Source organism: Lepidochelys olivacea, assembly GCF_965140295.1.
Source record: "Lepidochelys olivacea isolate rLepOli2 genome assembly, chromosome: 1".
In the NCBI taxonomy this organism is placed as follows: domain Eukaryota; kingdom Metazoa; phylum Chordata; order Testudines; family Cheloniidae; genus Lepidochelys; species Lepidochelys olivacea.
In genome coordinates this window covers 160510368-160529334 of record NC_140411.1, presented here as the reverse complement: position 1 = coordinate 160529334, position 18967 = coordinate 160510368, and the positions used below count along the sequence as shown (strand labels likewise).

The 18967-nt window shown below is 42.0% G+C and overlaps 1 protein-coding gene across 1 annotated transcript in view; it reads right to left on the bottom strand.

Annotated features, from left to right (window-relative positions):
* The window catches only part of C2CD2 (C2 calcium dependent domain containing 2), a 53413-nt gene that overhangs the window by 8081 nt on the left and 26365 nt on the right, over nucleotides 1-18967 (bottom strand). The window contains exons 8-13 of the mRNA XM_084638740.1: nucleotides 16049-16110; nucleotides 13937-14064; nucleotides 13054-13225; nucleotides 8627-8740; nucleotides 3769-3896; nucleotides 2220-2532 (exon numbers count right to left, since the gene is read on the bottom strand). Coding sequence (XP_084494866.1) covers nucleotides 2220-2532; nucleotides 3769-3896; nucleotides 8627-8740; nucleotides 13054-13225; nucleotides 13937-14064; nucleotides 16049-16110 — 917 coding nt within the window. The remainder of the gene's footprint in view (nucleotides 1-2219; nucleotides 2533-3768; nucleotides 3897-8626; nucleotides 8741-13053; nucleotides 13226-13936; nucleotides 14065-16048; nucleotides 16111-18967) is intronic.

Genomic DNA, 18967 nt, shown 5'->3' with positions numbered 1-18967 from the left:
CAGACTAAGCTGCTAAGAACTCTCTACATAAATGAAGGCATTGCGGAGAGAGGGAAAAAAACCCAACCCTGACACAGGGAAGAGGATAATAGGTGAGAAAACAACGAAAGTTTTGCTTCACTTTTGCAATAAGTGTCTCTCGGTAAAGCTACATTTTCTTTAATAAAAGTAAAACAAAAATAACTTACTGTGTAGGCAATTAATTCAGGTTGGCATAGTAGTCCTCTTAAGTTTACAAAAGGCATGAGTAAGAAAGATGAAGTCAGAAAGGTAATAAGATGTAAAAAGCAACACATGCAAGAGCAAAAATAATAATGAAAGACAGTACAAATTGTGAACCATTAACATTGTACTTGAAGGATTTTTTTTTGTTAAGTAGAACATTTGGCAAACGCTTCCCCTGCAAAACGAATGCAGATGTGAGTTTTTAAACAAACATCTTGTACTAGCGTAACTTAGCCAGGGGCTGATGAGGGAAGGAGGAAATATTCCTATCTTGCTTCACAAAAGCCACGATGCTGTCAGAGAACATACAAGAGCCCCACAGTTAGACTGTGAATATCTTTTTTTGGACAGGCTTTTGTGTAGAACAACATTGTGCTATTTGTGGAATGTGACACAAACATCCTCACAATATGTAAGAATCGGACACCGGATGTATTGTGTTTTTTTTGCACTCTTGTATTGCATCATGAACTCAGACTGTTTCTACTGAAGAGTTAGGAGATGGTGAACACAATTATTTTAAAAATAGACGAGAGAGTAGCATTTAAGTCTGAGCAGTCAGCTTGTACAGAGAAAGAAAAGAGTCTGTTTTTAATGAAACTGCATTTTTAACAGCCACCCCACCCAAACAGCTACTCAAATACAAGACTGTTTTCCAAGGTAAATGTTGAAATCAGTCCAGAGGCTTAGTGACAGTGCCACCCTGGAATCACGTATTTCCTAATATTCAGGTCTCAAAATATGGGACAGTTAAGCACAGACAAAACTATAATGCACTTCTTAATGGCCAGCTTATGGACACATTTGCCAAACTGCTCATTTACCTCGACAGCTTCAGGTAAGTTGCTAACAATAAGTGACTGCCAGGAAAGACAAGATGGGAAAAATCACGACAGAATGAGAGAAACCTCAGCACGTAAAGATCCACGGTATATTTTACGGCAGAGATTATGAATTTAAAGCACGAGAGATAAAAATTTTGTGGTGGGGTTTACAGTACTATTCATGAAGGCCATTAAAAAAAAAAAGGCAGAAGAGGTCTTGAGGGGGATGGCATACATAAGAACTTTGGCAGCTACTGGACAGTGGCCCTTAGACTTGCCTCTCTCCTACACTAGTAACAGGCAAGTGGGTGAGTGGAGTCCATTGAACAGAGTGTTCCCAGCTGGCTTCTTTCAGGTTCAAAATCCCACCAGCCAAAGAACAGAAGAAGTGAGACTCAAATGTGTCTCCAAAGTTAGTTTGAGGACAGGGAGGAAGAAAATCTAATGAGCCACAAGACATGCCCAAGTCATTTGCAGCCTGCAGACACACTCAGGCAAGTATCAGTTGTGATAACAAAACAATTTGTCCCTTATTTAAAGAAAACAATCACATCCTGTGTGTCACTCTCTTTTGTAAACACTTGTATTATTGAAAGAGGCAAGAGGGGAGAGGGACAAACTGTTCAATGGGTAGTTTAATATGCACAAAGAGTAAAAAGTTAATCAGAGACACAAATCTCCTTTTGTGGGGAGGGGAGGGGGAAGAGGAGGGGTTGTGCACAGAGGGGATGATGGAGGTGATTGTGGATTTGTACTGGTTTTCTCTCTTTATTTGGGCCCTCACTATTGATCTTAATTTACCAGAAAGAATTTGCATCAGTGGATTCGCAGTTTGGTCACTGATCGCCTCAGAAGCCAGATGACTGAATGGATTTGGAGCAATTTACCCTCTCTCTCCTGGAACAAGTCTTTCCATATCGTGATGGAGGGGCACAGTGTGGGGAAGCCTGTACTGTATTTTTTGTGGTTAGCTAGAGGATTTAATTCTTCAGGGTTATCAGTCAGGCATTTTTTACCAGCACCAAATCCACTTGAAGTTTAAGAGGGGAAAAGAAGGTAAGAATAGAAAAGAATCACCTGATAGTACTGCTTGACAAAGACACTGAAGTTCAGCTATAGAAATCAGTACTTCGATACAATTCTAGGCAAGTGTCAAGAGAGCTCATATACCTTTAGATTTTTTCACACTCCCAGATTCCGAGACACTTAATGAACTCCCGGTCATCTCTTCACAGTCCTGGTCTAAAATTGCATTGCTGTTCCATTGTTGGCTGCTGTTATCCAAGTCCCACACATTATGGCTATTTTCCTCTAGGTCAGTTGCAGGTAGCATTTGTGAAGCAGATAGTGGTAGTTTTTTATTGGAGGGGACTTCTGTGGTAGACTCCCCCACCAAGGAAGGAGCCTCCTCTTTACATGAGTCATCCATGGCTGCTGCATAGTCCATCATCAGTGTAGCTTCACTGTCCTGAGATAAGGAGGTCTGCCACAGTGAAAGAGACAAAAAAATAAAAAAAAGACACTATTTGCTGGACAAACCAATCTCCTCCACAAGGGTTTTATTCATTCTTTGCACCCTGTCTGCATTGCCCAGATACTGCCAGAAATCCACATTATTGCATATTCTCTTTGCTCCTTTTCTTAGCAGAGCACAGAGCTAAATCAAATTTGGCTTTAACAAAATGATTTGGGCTTGATTTAAAAAAAAAAAAAATTAAAAAAAATCCACTGCAGTAATCACTACTGGTCAGTAGAAGACCTTCCTTTGCAAGTAAGCATCTGTGTGGAAGGAACTAAAAAGGTATCAACTTCCAGAAAAATCTAAACTTTGGTTAAAAAGAAAGAAAGAAAGAAAAAAAAACAAGGTTTTAGGACCTTATGGTGGCAAAGGAACCTTTATGAAAGTCTGCTAAATGCAAGTCTATGTAGTGCCATCATCCCCATTTTGCAGACAGTTTCAATGCTGCTGCTCCCAGCTTTCACGCCAACACAGCACAGTGCAGACAGACAAGGGTCATGTCAGCTTGCACTGCTTCTCCTCAGAATCCTTCAAGTAGCTGTGAAAAATGACAAAACAGCAGTAAATTTCACTGCCCGGCAGCTTGGAAAAGTGAGAAGCAGCAGAGGCCTTGGAGCTATTCGGTAGGGAGAATGAACAAGATGGGGGTTGGGGGAGAGCAGCCAGGTGGCTTTATGGGGATAGGGAACATAAAGAGACAAAAAGCTTCTTTTCTTTTCCAGCAGCCAGAGAGAGTGGTGGGGCTTTAAAAAAAGCAAAAACAAAACGAAACAAAAAAAAACCAAAACCACGACCTCTTTTACAGGGAGCTCGGTCTGAAAGATGAAGCCCCCATTCTCAGTCTAGGGACTATAGCTTGGTAGGAATTCCAACACCATCTCTTGGACTCGCAGCTGGAATTCTCACCAGGCTGCTGAGTCTGGACAGGTCTTCCCCAACTCCAACCACAGCCCCACCTCCTAAGAGAACAGCCTCTATCTAGTAAAGTTAGTCATCTGGCTAAATTGTGTCTGATTAACTCTCTGCTTTTAGGCTTAACTTGCAACACTTAATTTCTGAAGCAACAAGGATATAAAACCCAGCTTCTGCAAAAACTGTCAAATGGGAGAGAGTAGAGTGCGAGTTCAAGTATCATACTCAGCAAAGCAAAGCGTCTCTTCAGTGTCGCGCATTAAAAACATGTGTGATTTTGAACTCTACCTTGGACACTCCTGATATGATAATGGTGCTTTTCTTTCTTGGAGATTTCAGCTTCTGCTTTGCAGACTCACTTAACTGTCGAATGGCTGCTTCAGCAACTGGATCAGTGCCATTCAACACTAGCAGCTCTGAAAAGAAAGGAAAGTGCTTTAAGATAAAAAGTATGCAAGGGTTTAAGTGCTGAGCAAAGCGTAAGAGGAGGAAAAGGAAGACAGCTTGAATTTTAAACACAAAAATATACAGATCTACAGCAATCATGGAACTAAACACCACATGAACCAAGTATAAGCCAAATGATCATTTTACTATTAGTTTCCATTCCATGCCCACATCCTTCCTTTGTATCCTGGAATAGGTATATCATTCACTCTTCCAAGATTGTACATGAAGCTTCAGAGTCTCTCTGGGCATAGAATAATAGAATCATAGAACTGGAAGGGACCTTGATGGGTCATCTAGTCCAGTCCCCTGAGCTCATGGCAGGATTAAGTATTACCCGCTCAGTGGTCCCCAAACTTTTCACAGTTGCCCCACCCCTACCCCCGCTTGAGCCAGGGACAGGACACGGACAGGGTAAGGAGGCCAAGGCTGAGGGCAGGTTTGGGACCAGGAACGGAGCCACAGCCAGGGGCCAAGGCTGGGGCCAGGAGTGGAAGCCACGGTTGGGCTGCAGTCGGGGACTGTGATAAATGAAGGCGGGGGGGGAGGGGGGAAGGTAGCTCCCTTTTATGGACACCCAGCCAGCTAGTAGCTATAAAATCCTGTTAAGTAGCTGTTCTCTAATTGATCTACCCGTAAAGTCTCACTGCTATGCATAGGTAAAAGGCAGTGAGTGGGCACCTGGCCAAAAGAGCGAATGGGAAGGCTAGAACATTTTAAAATTGAAAAACGACTCCCCTTTTGTCTGTCTGTGGTTGTTCTCCAGTGGAGAGGTGGACAGGGCAGCAGCTATCCTGTAAGAAGCTTGGGCCAGGTATGAAAAAAAAAAATCATCAGTATCCTATCTAGAAAGTACTCATTTAAAAACCCAGATATGTAAATAGATCAGGAAATGTCTAGGAAGACACAATTAGGTTTATCCCTTTTATTTCTTTATGGCTTGTGGATTCCTCTGTGCTAACCCCAAGTGCTTTTGTTTTGCTGGTAACCTTTAAGCTGGACCTCAAGAAAGCTATTCTTGGTGCTTAATACTTGTAGTGCTCTTTTAAGATCTAGCAATAGCCTGAATTACCAGATGTACTTCCTTCTTTTTTTTAAAAAATAAAATAAAATTTACCTTTAAGAGCAGAATCGGATTTCTGTGTCTTAAGAGGTTGATGCACACATTGTTTAATTAGCTGGTGGAACAGCTGATTTCCCTTGCGCCCCGCCCCCCCCCCCTTCTCAGCTCTTCCCTTGGGGTGGGGTTTGAAGGTACCCCCACAGGAAGTAATTCCCAAGTGCGCCTTCCTGGGCTCTCAAAGGGGTTCTGCACTTGAGTGGTAGCAGCATCTACCAATCTCAAGGTCAGAGAAAAGCTGTAACCTTGGGAGTTTAATACTTTCCACTCCAGGCTTGTATTAATTTTTAGAATCCTTGCAGGCCCCCACCTTCTGCACTGGAAGTGCCAGAGTAGGGAATGAGCCTTGACAGGGGCCAAGGCTGGAGCGGGGACAGAGCAGAGCTGGGGATGGAGCAGGGCTTGGCTGTGCTCCCTCACCACCCCCCATGGGAGCTAGCCCAGGGCCCCCCCGAAAGGTTCCTCCATGACCCTCTGGGGGGGAGGGGAGAGAGCGCCCCACAGTTTGAGGTCCCCTGATCTAGACCATCCCTAACAGGTGTTTGCCTAACCTGGTCTCAAAAATCTCCAGTGATGGAGATTCCACAACCTCCTTAGGCAATCTATTCCAGTGCTTAACCACCCTGACAGTTAGCAAGCTTTTCCTAATGTCCAACCTAAACCGCCCTTACTGCAATTTAAGCCCATTGCTTCTTGTCCTATCCCCAGCAGTTAAGGAGAACAATTTTTCTCCCTCCTCCTTGTAACAACCGTTTATGTACTTGAAAACTTATGTCCCTTCTGTCTTCTATTCTCCACACTAAACAAACCCAATTTTTTCAATGTTTTCTAGACATTTAATCATTTCTTTGCTCTTTTCTGGACTTTCTCCAATTTGTCCACATCTTTCCTGAAATGTGGCTCCCAGAACTGGACACAATACTCTAGTTGAGGCCTAATCAGCGTGGAATAGAGCGGAAGAATTACTTCTCATGTCTTGCTTACAAGACTCCTGCTAATACATCCCAGAATGATGTTTGCTTTATTTGCAACAGTGTTACATTGTTCACTCATTTAGCTTGTGATCCACTATGACCCCTAGATCCTTTTCTGCAGTTCTCCTTCCTAGGCAGTCATTTCCCATTTTGTGTGTGTGCAACTGATTGTTCCTTCCTAAGTGGAGTACTTTGCATTTGTCCTTATTGAATTTCATCCTATTTACTTCAGACCATTTCTCCAGTTTGTCCAGATCATTTTGAATTTTAATCCTATTCTCCAAAGCACTTGCAACCACTCCCAGCTTGATATCATCTGCAAACTTTATAAAAGTGTACTCCTATGCCATTATCGAAATCATTGATGATGATCTTGAACAGAACTGCCCAGAACTGATCCCTGCGGGCAATGTTCCCTCTATTTTCTCCATCCACGTGCGGAATGAATTTTGTTATGTGCACCAATATCACGGTAATGTGCGGATGTGCGCCACCAGTAGAAACAAAAAACCTAGGTATAATTTTTTTTTTTTAAAGTTACCATAGGGATAATTACTCCAGCCAGGACAGGTTAGGCATTTTAGAACTCACTACTACTCAAATAATTAAATTTAAGCATGAGAGAAATAAAATTATGAAATGCACAGACCAGTCAAAAAACGAAAAGAATAAAATTACAGAGAATATGTGCACATTTCAGGAAGTACCAAGAAGTAACAACAACAAAAGTATGTGTTGGAAGGTAAGTATGAAAGACTGCGTGGGTGTGTGTGCGCGCACTGTCTCTTTAAGGCACTCACTAGAAGGCTCAGACCACAGCAGCTGCCAGCAGCTCTACTGCTCCTGTGCCCTGTCCCCTCTCCCCTGCTCTGTGGAGATGGCCTAAATGGGCCGGGGGGAGGTGGACACCCTGACATCAGTGCCTCTCCTTCTCCCACCCTCCCCAGTTCTGCACAGCAAGCAGGAGGGTCCCAGGAGCTGCTGGAGGAAGGAGCAACGCGGCTGCAGAACAGTATGGAGGGGCACCTGAACACACACTGACATGTGTGGTTCTGCTAATCAAGTGCGCGGCACCCAATTCACTCCTGGACTGCCATGCGACCACGCAGCTCAGAGGGAACACAGCTTGCGAGACCCCAATCGATATGTCCTTCAAGCTTGACTGTGAACCAATGATACCTACTCTCTGGAAATGGTTTATTCACCCACCTTATAATAGCTCCATCTAGGTTGTATTTCTCTGGATTGTTTATGAGAAGGTCATGTGAGACAGTATCAAAAGCCTTACTAAAGTCAATAAATACCATGCCTACTGCTTCCCCCATCCACAAGATTTGTTACCCTGTCAAAGAAAGCTATCAGGTTGGTTTAAATGTTACAAATGAAGTAAACAAATAGACCTTAAAGAGGCCTACGCGAAAACAAACAAAAAAAATATTTAAAGTAATCTGCATGAACTCCAGTCCCTGCATTGATGTACAACAGCCTACCTACCATAGATCTTTATCCTTGGGCCAGCATAACTTCATCATCCAGCAAACCCTCCGTCTGTCTCAGGAATTGTGTGAATTGGCTCCAGAGAGTGTGCTGTGTGCTCTAATCTCTACCCCAAAGGAGCAGTAAACTCCACAGCATGTGCCATTTAAAGATGACATAATGAGCCTCTACAATTATTAATTTCCATGATACTATAGTTCCAAGAAGGGAGTGATGTTCACTGTGACACAAGGAGTGAAAGACACAAGGACTGTGGATAAAGGAATTTTTTTTTCTTTGAAGTGCATTTTGACTATTTTCAGACTGCAGGAACACATCCACAAGACCATATAAATAAGGACACTGAAGATTCAAAATATGGAGGGGGGAAAAAAGTGTTTGCACTTACATACGCTTGAAAGGTTTGGGTCTATATTTAAATACATTAAAAAGCATATGTAACCACATGCCAAAAGTGAATACAAGAAGAACGGTTCTACCACCATCACTACCTAGTATTTTAAACACACTTCATCTTCTATCTACTGGGTTATTTACAAAAGGTAGAGAAGCAGGCACAATGAGAATACACAAGTTGCTTAAGGTCACAAAGTGAGTCAGTGGCAGAGCTAGAAGAGAATCCAATCTTCTGACTTCCGTAGGCCATCTTTCTCTTCCTCTAATTTAGACACAAGGGAGAGCGCACCTCCTCTGACAGGAGGACTCAGCAGCAGTCCCACTCACAGGGCTTTTGTGCACTGTGCCCTCCGGTGGAAGAAGTTTAGGAATTGTGGATTAGGGAATCTTTGCACCTTCCTAATCTCATGGAGCCCAGGGATGCATAGGAAAGAGATATTCAGTTGACAAGTAAAGAGGAGCCAACCTGGCTGCTGCTCCATTGGCTTCCCTTCTCTCCCAACAGCACAGTTCCTTGGCAGATTTTCAGGAAGTTAGGAATTAGTTACACTCAGACTTCTACACTAACTGTAATATTTGCTAACAAATGCTAGGATACCTGCCAGAAGGCATTAAGGCATAGGTCCTGCTGTTAATTTAATGTTTTAGGATAATCTATGGCATAGGAGAGAAAACGGGATATAGATACAGGCTCTGGAAGTTTCTCTCTTACCTGTATCTGAAGAGGATAACACTTTGCTGACCGGAGCACCTTGACAATGGATTGCTTGAACTGAGAAATCCTTTTCAATCACCTTCACTTTAGCTGGCGTTTTCACAGGAGAATCTGAGAAGCAAGTTTCTCATTTATTATCTCTTACCTAGATACTCTGGTGATGAGTATTTTAGAAATGTGTATAACAAAAATAATGGGCATCTGAAAAAGTGCTTTTACGGACACAAATTAGCATTTGAAAAAACCTGTCTAGTATAATTCTGAACAAAAGTTCTGTCACTGGTAAATGCCAAATCTTCAGTCTTAAAATGAGCTCATTTTTCTGTTTATAATTTTGATTTTAAAACACTCTAGACAAAAGAGCCACGTAAATAAAACTAAAAAAAGTTTGTACAATGATTTGACGACTAACTCATATCTACATTTACACATACACAAAATTTTAAGAGGGTTTTAAACTTTGTGCCTGTCACAGAAGGGCTAACAACACTAGTTACAGCAAGGCACAGTCTGGACCAGCACTGGACAAGCTTCCTCCCACAACACTGCCAATCCACTTTAGAGATAGTTATAGCGATCAGGATTAGAAAGAGCCAGTCAGGTCTGTACTAAGCACAGACTCTGGCAGTCTCATCAAGTTGTATGGTAGTGTTGTAATTTGGACAAGCATCCACCAGAAGCCAAACTCATTTCCATTGTGATCTAAGCCAAAAAGTCTAATATTATAAATAAAGTGTAGACATTACTGAGTGCTCTGAGAGCAACAACAACTAACCTAAGGTAAGCGTCACAGGGAGCTCTTGGTGCTGACTAGCAGAATATTATACGGTGTTAAAGGGATTCCCCTGGGCTGGGTATCTGCATAATAATTCATGTATGTGAGGTCTCCACCAAGAGTTGGTAGCCCACTGGTCATCATAATCATTGAGAAATGTATGTGCAGATAATAATTAAAGGAGTTATGTATTTATACTGAAAATAATGTTTTTCAGGTCTTGGAGTTAAGGGAGGTTACCAGGAGGTGACATACCTCAGAAATATTCCCTTCATGCAGGAGGTAATTAACACCTACCTCCCTGTCTGTCCTATTGTGTATTGTAAGCGGTGAGGTTGCACTATATATGATTTGATGAAAATATGCTAATGAGTGAGAATATAACATAACTGGAATATACTTCATGCAAAAGGTCTCTTGTAAGGTATCTTTACAAAGCTTATAATCTACTGAATGTGGTCATCCTAATTGTATGTATACATCATTCTTGTATCTGAAACTAGAAATATGAAATATAACTCTGAGGGCATATTATAATTATGCAAAGTGTGGGCCATTAATGGTGGTTTGGAATCTTGATGGCTCCCATTAACCAGGACAATTGACTGTAGATGGCTCTGTTTACTTGTAAGTCTTCCTGTATACATGTATGCAATGAAGTCTTACAGTAACTTGTGATCATGTCACCTGAACTGGAATCCATCTTTAACCTGTTGTTTTTCCATTTAGAAGGAGGGGTGGGAACCCAGAGAGGGACAAAGGACTCCCACCTTATGCAAAAGATATATAAGGGGGTGGAACAGAACAAAGGAGGCTGCAGTCATGAGAAATCCCCTAGCTACCACCTGAGCTGGAACCAGGACTGTACCAGGGGAAAGGATCGTGCCCAGACTAGGAAGGCGTTCAGTCTGTGAAAAGCTTATTGAAATATCTCTGAGGGTGAGATTTTTATCTGTATTCAGTTTTCTTACTGTATTAGGCTTAGACTTGCGTGTTTTATTTTATTTTGCTTGGTAATTCACTTTGTTCTGTCTCTTTTTGTATTTAATAAAATCAATTTTTACTTAATTAACCCAGAGTATGTATTAATACCTGGGGGGGCCAAACAGCTGTGCATATCTCTCTATCAGTGTTATAGACGGTGAACAATTTATGAGTTTACCCTGTATAAGTTTTATACAGGGTAAAACAGATTTATTTGGGGTTTGGACCCTGTTGGGAGTTGGATATCTGAGTGCTGGAGATAGGAGCACTTAAGCTGTTTTCAGTTAAGCCTGCAGCTTGTGAGGGACATGGTTCAGACTTGGATCTGTGTTTGCAGCAGGCAAGTGTGTCTGGCTCAAACCAGGCAAGGGACTGAAGTCCCAAGCTGGCAGGGAAGACAGGCTCAGAGCTAGTCTAGGCACATCAGGTGGCATTCCCAAAGGAGTTTCTGTGATCCAACCCGTCACATATGCCTCATGCTGTAGGCCTGTTTGTAGACTCAGTCCAAATTGAGAGATTGTGAAATTGAAGAGAGGAAATCTACAGGAAGAAACAGTAGGGGGTGTCCTGTTTATGAATAAAGACCAAGGACCGGTTTGGTTTATCCTGAGCCAGGTCTACACGTACAGACCTGCATCGGTACAACTATCTCACTCAGAAGCGGGAAGAATCCACTCCCCTGAGCGATATAGTTATATCAACCTAACTCCTCATGCAGACAGTGCTAGGCTGACAGAAGAGCTTCTCCTGCGGACACAGCTACTGCTGCGCAGGGAGGTGGATTAACTCCACTGACAGGAGACGCTCTCCAAGCGGTGTAGTAGCATCTTCGTTAAAGCGTTACAGTGGCGCAGCTGCATGAGCACTGTACAGGAACACAAGCCCTTGGAGTGCAAAAACACACACCACATTCTTCAGGTAGACGGCAAACTGACAGCATACAGGTCTCATGAAAGAAGAGTCAGTCAAAGCCTGTCTGGCTGTAAAGTGCTGCACGGATTTTGGATGAGCAATACTTTATTATTAGACATGAGAGGATCTTGTTAAATAAGTCCCGTCTCCAAACTGAGAGAGTTATGATTCTATTTTATATGTAATCATTTGTTTATAATACTTCTCTTTGCTACTACCTGAATCTCTATACTTGGTTAAATAAACTTAGATAGATATGATCTCAGCATAAACCTAAGTGCTGTGTGTTTGGCAGAGCGGTGATCTGAGGTGGAAGTGGTAAGATGGCATATACTGCTTTTTTGGGAGAAACGAATTTGTGCATACTGCAAGCAACCAGTGGACCAGGGGCTGGCCGCTCCAGGGAGATGCTCAGAGGGTTTAGCGATAGGCACAGTCCAATCCCTGATCAGCAGAGTACCAGCGGTGCCTGTGAGGCCTAGAGGGGACAGCTTATGTTGCCCGTGGCCAGCAGAGTTAGGAAGCTGACCCCAGCCAGGCACAGACAAGGCTTCTTCATGCTAAAGGCAGGGGGTAGCGAGGTGCCTCTCAACCTCAGGTTACCCCTGGGAAGCATCACCACGTAATCAAACTGTTTAATAAGGAGGATCCCCTTCAGGTGTGAATGATAGCTTAGAACACCACCAATCCATACTAAAGAGTTGGGGGCAGAGGAGATAAACAGATCAAGAAATAAAGAAGTCAGAAGTTAATAGTTTTAAAGCTATGAAGTGAGCTGTAGCTAACCAATTTATTTGAGCATAAGCTTTTGTGAGTCTTTAAGGTGCCACAAGTCCTCCTTTTCTTTTTGCGAATACAGACTAACACGGCTGCTACTCTGAAACCTTTCATATAGGTATTATCATTTAACTTATATCCTCTCTTGTGGGTACGTATGCATATGAGGATGTGGGAGGGATAAACTGGGTGGAAAAAAGTGGGTGACTCCACATTTTATTCCCTTCCCCCACGATCAACAACAAAAGTAATTACACTGAGCTTCAAGAAAGCATTATGGATGTTAAAGCAAGGTACCCCCACAATTTCAATTTCTGCTCTGGTAATTCTGTCCTGTGTCTTTTGCACTTGGTCTATTTTTTTTTTTTTCCAAGTTTTCTATACAGAAAATCTGACATGTCATAAGAGCGCCTACTTTAGCAGCTTGTTGCGTGATTGTAGAGGATCACGTGCCATCTTTTTGCAAGGGCAGACGGAGAGATGATCACCTTGACAGGGTGCAAGAAACGCTCCAAATACAATGGATTTATATATTAATAGCAGCATCATACTATCTACTCTACCCCACTCGGAGATTCATGTTTTCAAAGGGAATACTCAACACACACCCCACCCCACCCCCAAAGAGAGACACCTAACATTCACAGTACCAAGCAAAGGAAATCATGATCATTTCTCACCTTACTTACCAGGATGCTGATTCTGCTCCCACTGAAGTCATTGGCAAGACTTTCATTGACTTCAGTGGGGCAGGATCTGGCTTCACGCAAAAGAAATATTTTATCCAAGACTACACTAAAAACAAAAACAAAAAACCCAAAATACCCCTCCCCCACACACCTAAATAGATCTACACAATGTTCTTTTTTCTTTCCCTGTCCCCCATTGGAACTATACTACTAAAAACCAGCACAAACAAACAAAACAAAACAAACAATCTTGGATTTGCATTTTAAAGTTTCACTGATATCTTCACCTGGGCTCAGTGCAGAAGGTTTCCCTTCTAGTCGAGGTTTGGTTTTCACAGCAGTGACAGTAGTGACTACAGTCCCACAAGGCATTACAGTGCACTCCTTTTCTATTTTTGTGGCAGGAAGCTGAGCAGGAACTTGCCAGGATTTTGACTCATTAGGTTCCACATAAGAGAACTAGAAAGAAAAAAATTGGTAATTAAAGTAATAATTACACCTTGAAAGGAAAGAGACACCACTTTGAAACAGCAGCTGGAATTGTAGAGCAGATTAGATCAAAGCACACTGACGAGTTGTTAGTGCATGTTAGCAAGGTACCCACAGACCTTTAAGCATACACCAGGGTAGTGTGGGGCAGACAAACCCCAGCTTGCCACGAACTAAGTGTTCATGTAGACAAGCCCTTAGAAGGCCCAAATTATTCCTTAAAGCTTTGCCCATAACAGTCACAGCTTTTGCTTTAAGTAGGTAGGGTACGATTCACTGTTTGACTGCACCTTATGCAGTCACTTACACAAGTACAAAGTGAGTTCACAACACTACCATTTTGATTACGTAGCATAACACACAGTTGGCACTTCTGTAAATTGTTAAAAAACATGCAGGCAACAGCGTATTGGGCCTGTATTCTTAAAATGGACAATCTGACCATACACATTGTAAGGAGAGTGATCACTTTAGATAAGCTATTACCAGTAGGAGAGTGGGGTGGGAGGAGGTATTTTTTCATGCTTTGTGTGTATATAAAAAGATCTTCTACACTTTCCACAGTATGCATCCGATGAAGTGAGCTGTAGCTCACAAAAGCTTATGCTCAAATAAATTGAGCAGTCTCTAAGGTGCCACAAGTACTCCTTTTCTTTTAACCATAAACTAAGAATGTGATACCTCTGCATTGATCGATCCTAACACAGGGCTATGGCTGTTGGACCTGCTCTTCAGTGCAAAGCTTTGTTGTCCAGAAGGCTGTTTCCTGAACAAGTCTAAAGGTACAGTTGCCCATGCTGAAAAAGAACCTAAAATAAATGAAAGTGACATAGTAAGGTCTTGTCTGAGCTGTTAATATCTTTGAAGTTATTTTGAAAAGGTGCAAAGCAGAAGCCATTGCTACTTCAAACTGCTGAGGCACCTAACATTGCAAGACATTATCTCTTCAGCACAATAAGGTATTTACTTTATGAAGAGACAGGATTATTTGCAGAAAAAATTTTTGAAGGATCTATAGTTCTTGAAGGCTAGGTTTTTATAATAGTTATAACACTGCTTGACAGAAAAGAAGGTAGATACTTAATCACAAATAGTTCAGCTATTTTTTTTTTTAAAATAACTTTTCCTCTGCATCCTGGACACGTGGAGGAAAAAAAAAATAAACAAACCTCTAGAGATTCTGAACACTGATTAAACTGTTCAAAAGACAGTCCAGCTGAATTCTTTCATTTTTTCCTCTATTGCCCTTGTCTTGTATTTCGTAGAGGGTGCTACCTGGATTCATTTTGGATTGGCATAGCCAGCTAAGAGTACTTCCTTATGTGGGTCTTAGAGTGCAAGTTTAGATTCTCTCTCTGATATCTTATAGTTAATGTTAAAGAATTCTATTGTTAACAAAATTAACACGATGCTAAAGCTTTGTTATGCAGGTCCATGCGCAAAATCTTATCCCCTTTCATGTTTATGGGAGTTTTGCCACCGATTTCAATGGAGTCAGGATTTCACGCCACTAAGTATTAAGAAGTCAGGATTTCCATATTTCAGAGTGACAAGCATTTATGATTCTCCTTACTGTTGTGCTAGAGCTTAGCTTCTTCAACTGACATAGAAAGGCCCTTTTAGATTAGTCTACTATAAAAGACGCTCACAACACTGACACCCCTTCTATCCAATAAGCCCCAGCCCACGCAGAATGTTCACCGTGAGAAGGGAGAGCCATTATTCGTCAGTGTTGTTATCGATTTTACATGAAAGGCACTCAGATGCCATGGTAAAAGGCAGCAATATAAAACTCTACGATAGATGGACCTACATTTAAGTTATATGACTGCCAGCATTTCCCACATTCCTCTTACTAAGATTTAACAACCACCACCACCACATATCCAACTAAATATTACTTTTTCAGAAATTTTAAGTCTGTTATTTTATATTTATTGTTAGACTCTTAAGCAAGTCAAATAAAGTAATAAAAATGTGCCATTAAAGGTGTATGGTATGTGTAGTGGTTGACATCTTGAAAGACCATTATTAAAGACACCCGGGCAGGACAGATTTTTTGTAGGTAAGTGATAATACATACTTTTCCTCCTTACTGAGAGGTGTTATTAGAATATGGCTCTACATTAGAGCGGTGTGAAACTTTTTTTTTTTTTTGCCATTTCATTCATTTCCATCCTCCACATCTCTGTAAATGTTTGACACAATGGCTATTTTCCCCCTCACATTTGTTTGCTGAGAAAAAAAAAAGTTACTGATACACAACCATTTCTCCCCCAAAACTGGCTTATTTCCACTTAAAAATCTGTGGCCCAACAGAGCTTTTAAAAACAGCCCCAATTACCAGAAGTGTAATGAAATTCAAAACTCACTCACCCTTGCATGGTTTTATGATAGTTTTGTAATTCCTTTTTGCCAGCCTTGAATTTCAAAACACATTCTGTGTGACTAACATAGCACTCTAAGTTATAAAATATGGCATACATAAGTTATATTGGATAAGGGCTTAGTTAATAGGTAGGAGGCAGAAAAAAAAAAGTCTGCTCTTCTCCTGATCAAGTAGAGAGTTACTCTGCAACAGAAACATCCTTTCTTGTAAGTAGGGATAAGGAACTCTAAGCTGGGATGGTAGAATCAGGTATAGTAGTTTACAATTCCCTATAGTCAAAGTTTGATTATACATAAGTGGGATTATGTGCTTAGAAACAGCCAGTAAACAAGAGAGGATTTGTTTCAAGATCTCAGTAATGCCCATGAGTGGACCATGCAAAAGAATTCAGTTGCAGTACTTACTATCCAATTTCCCATCTTCCAAGATCTGCAGTTGTAACTCTTTTGATTTGGCATTTAATTCACTGTGGAATAAATAAAATGATGTCAAGCCTTCAAAGAGTTTTCATTCCTTCTCCAGTTATTGTACTGGGAATGTTTCTCACCTCTTCATTTTAAAATTACTCTTTACACAAGGCTTTTATTATGTCTCACACCTTGTATTTGCATATCGCACCACACAATGCAGTTTTATTGTTCAGCCAGTGGAAAGTGTTAGACAGCATTTACAGCACCCTCCCTTTCAAATACTGGAGAGAAAACGTGTGCCACCTCTTGAACTAAATTAACTTGAGGGAAGGGAATGCTGGGGTGGAGCCTAACCTTGGATCTATCTAGCTTCCTCACTAGATTTAGGATTGCTGAAACATTTCCATTATAAGAGTGCCTCTTTTCAGTTGGTTATAAACTTTGCCTTTCAGGATGAAGTTTTCCATGTCTGTTCTCTACCAGAAGACTGAGAAACAATTCCTTCTGCGTACAGCTGAGACAACATTCCCAAATTCATAAGTCTGAAAATGGAATAGATCCAGTGGTCTATTAAAAGCGGAGGTGCATCCTGCCAATGTAAGATTTTAATAAAGGAGGTAAATATTAAATAAATAGTTTTCTGGCATAGATATCTGACCACTGACTGTGAAACTTCCTGATTTAAAAATCATTGGTGCTTCCCCCTGGTATTTTCTCTAAAAAGGATCCATGTTACAGTATTTTGGCACAAAGTTAGATTGAAGGGACACTGTAAGAGGATAAGAGTAAAGAACCACTTGCTACATGACATGACCAACACGAATCATTAGACGCAACTGCTTTGGTACAACCTGTGGTGCTTGATGCAATAGACAAAAAAAGACAAACAAAAACACCACACCCAAATCTATCAACTGGGCTGTTAAAGCATATGGATATTGTGCCATTTCCTCTAAACTTTATACTATTCCTTCTGCAATAGGTATAAGAGTTCAATGGAGAACTTTAATATTGGAAACATGTTTTAACACTATGCTTCTTTTCCGGTGGGAACTTTCTCAGCGTTGAGCCGCAGGAGACTTCCAAGGAAGACACAGGGCGCAGCAGGAAGGGCAGCGGTGTTGACAATTCAGTAGGTGGTACTCTTCCTATTGAGCCAATGCCCCAGCCTGCTGCTAGGGACAGTGGTCCTGAAAGTGTTTTCTTTTGGAGGTGAGGGAAGATGTACAACCAAGGCTCGGTCTACACTAGCACTTTAGTCAGTAAAACTTTTGTCGGTCAGGGGTGTGAAAAACAAACCACCTTGCAGGGGGTGGTTTTATTTTGTCGGTGGGAGAGCTCCCTCCTGCTGACGAAGAGCGGCTACACTGCGTACCTTACAGTGGCACTGCTGTAGGGCACAACTGAGCCGCTGTAAGGTGTGCAGAGCAGACATAGACCAAATCCTGACTACTTATTGTTAAAGATCTCATAGGACTTTGCAAACTTATCTACCATAGGCACATCTAGAGCACCCATCACCATGGAAAGCATACCATAACTGTGGTGTAATGGCCAAATTTCAGTTAAAATAGTCATCCCACTCACCTGAACTCCCCCTGCACTTTCAGCTGTAGAAGAATACTCTTTCCACTTCCTATCCTAAAACATAGGGTAGCGGCTGCTGTGCAGCGTGGAACAGATATTCTGTTCCACTAACAGATGGCTGAAGCCATCTGCAAATACAGTATATGAAGTTGGTAAAGCACTTAGCATCTTTCATCTTGAAATATCTCAATCCAGCTGGTTTATTTCTATTACTAATGCAAATGAGTTGCATCATGCTCATTCCAGCAATGGGGTGGCAAAGAATCACATCGTCCTGGCAGAGTGTCTAGCCTGTGGCCTACAGCACAGTACACGCAGCAGCACCCCTTTTCCTCACTTATTAGGACAACCTGCTTCTGCTTCCTCCCTTCCTTTTAGCCAGTAAAGTAAGAAGCCTCTGGCCCCATCAGTGGCTTCCTCCTAAGCACTGAAGCGGATAGTGATCACCTAAGCAGCTGCTGTGTCAGAGTACTGTCAGATAGCAGCTTTATCCAAACTGTCTGTATTCTCTTTTTCCATTCCCACTCCACAGCACATCAGTCTATGACCTGCACTTACAATATAACTATACCAGATGCCCTTTTAAAGGCTAAGCCTTGGTCTGCACTACATAGTTCGGCTGACATAAGGCAGCTTATATCAGTGTTTCCATTACAGTCTTGCTCCCGCTGATGCACGTGCTCTACTACACCAGTATAATAAGTCCTACACCAGGGGTCGGCAGCCTTTCGGAAGTGGTGTGCCGAGTCTTCATTTATTCACTCTCATTTAAGGCTACGCGTGCCAGTAATACATTTTAACATTTTTAGAAGGTCTCTTTCTATGTCTATAATAAATAATTAAACTATTGTTGTATGTAAAGTAAAGAAGGTTTCTAAAACATTTAAGAAGCTTCATTTAAAATTAAATTAAAATGCAGAGGCCCCGGACCGGTGGCCAGGACCCGGACAGCATGAGTGCCACTGAAAAATCAACTCGTGTGCCGCCTTTGGCACGCATGCCATAGGTTGCCTACCCCTGTCCTACACCTTGGAGGTGGAATTATGTCAGCGTAGTTAGGACGACACAGTGTCTGTGTAGACACCATGTGCCTTACGTCGGCTGTCTTGTCAATTTCACAGCTCAGCTGGAACTGTGAATTGACAGGAAAGCCAGCTCCCCAATCCTGCTGCCAGGTCTCTGCTCCAAGCTGGGCTGTCACTCAGGTGCCTGGCTTAGGCTGCTGCCCAGGATCCCCACTGGGAGCACGGCAACTGACCGGACTCAGGGCATGGGTCTCCTTTCCAGAGGTGAGAAGCCCCATGTGGCATCCCCTCACTCCCAGGT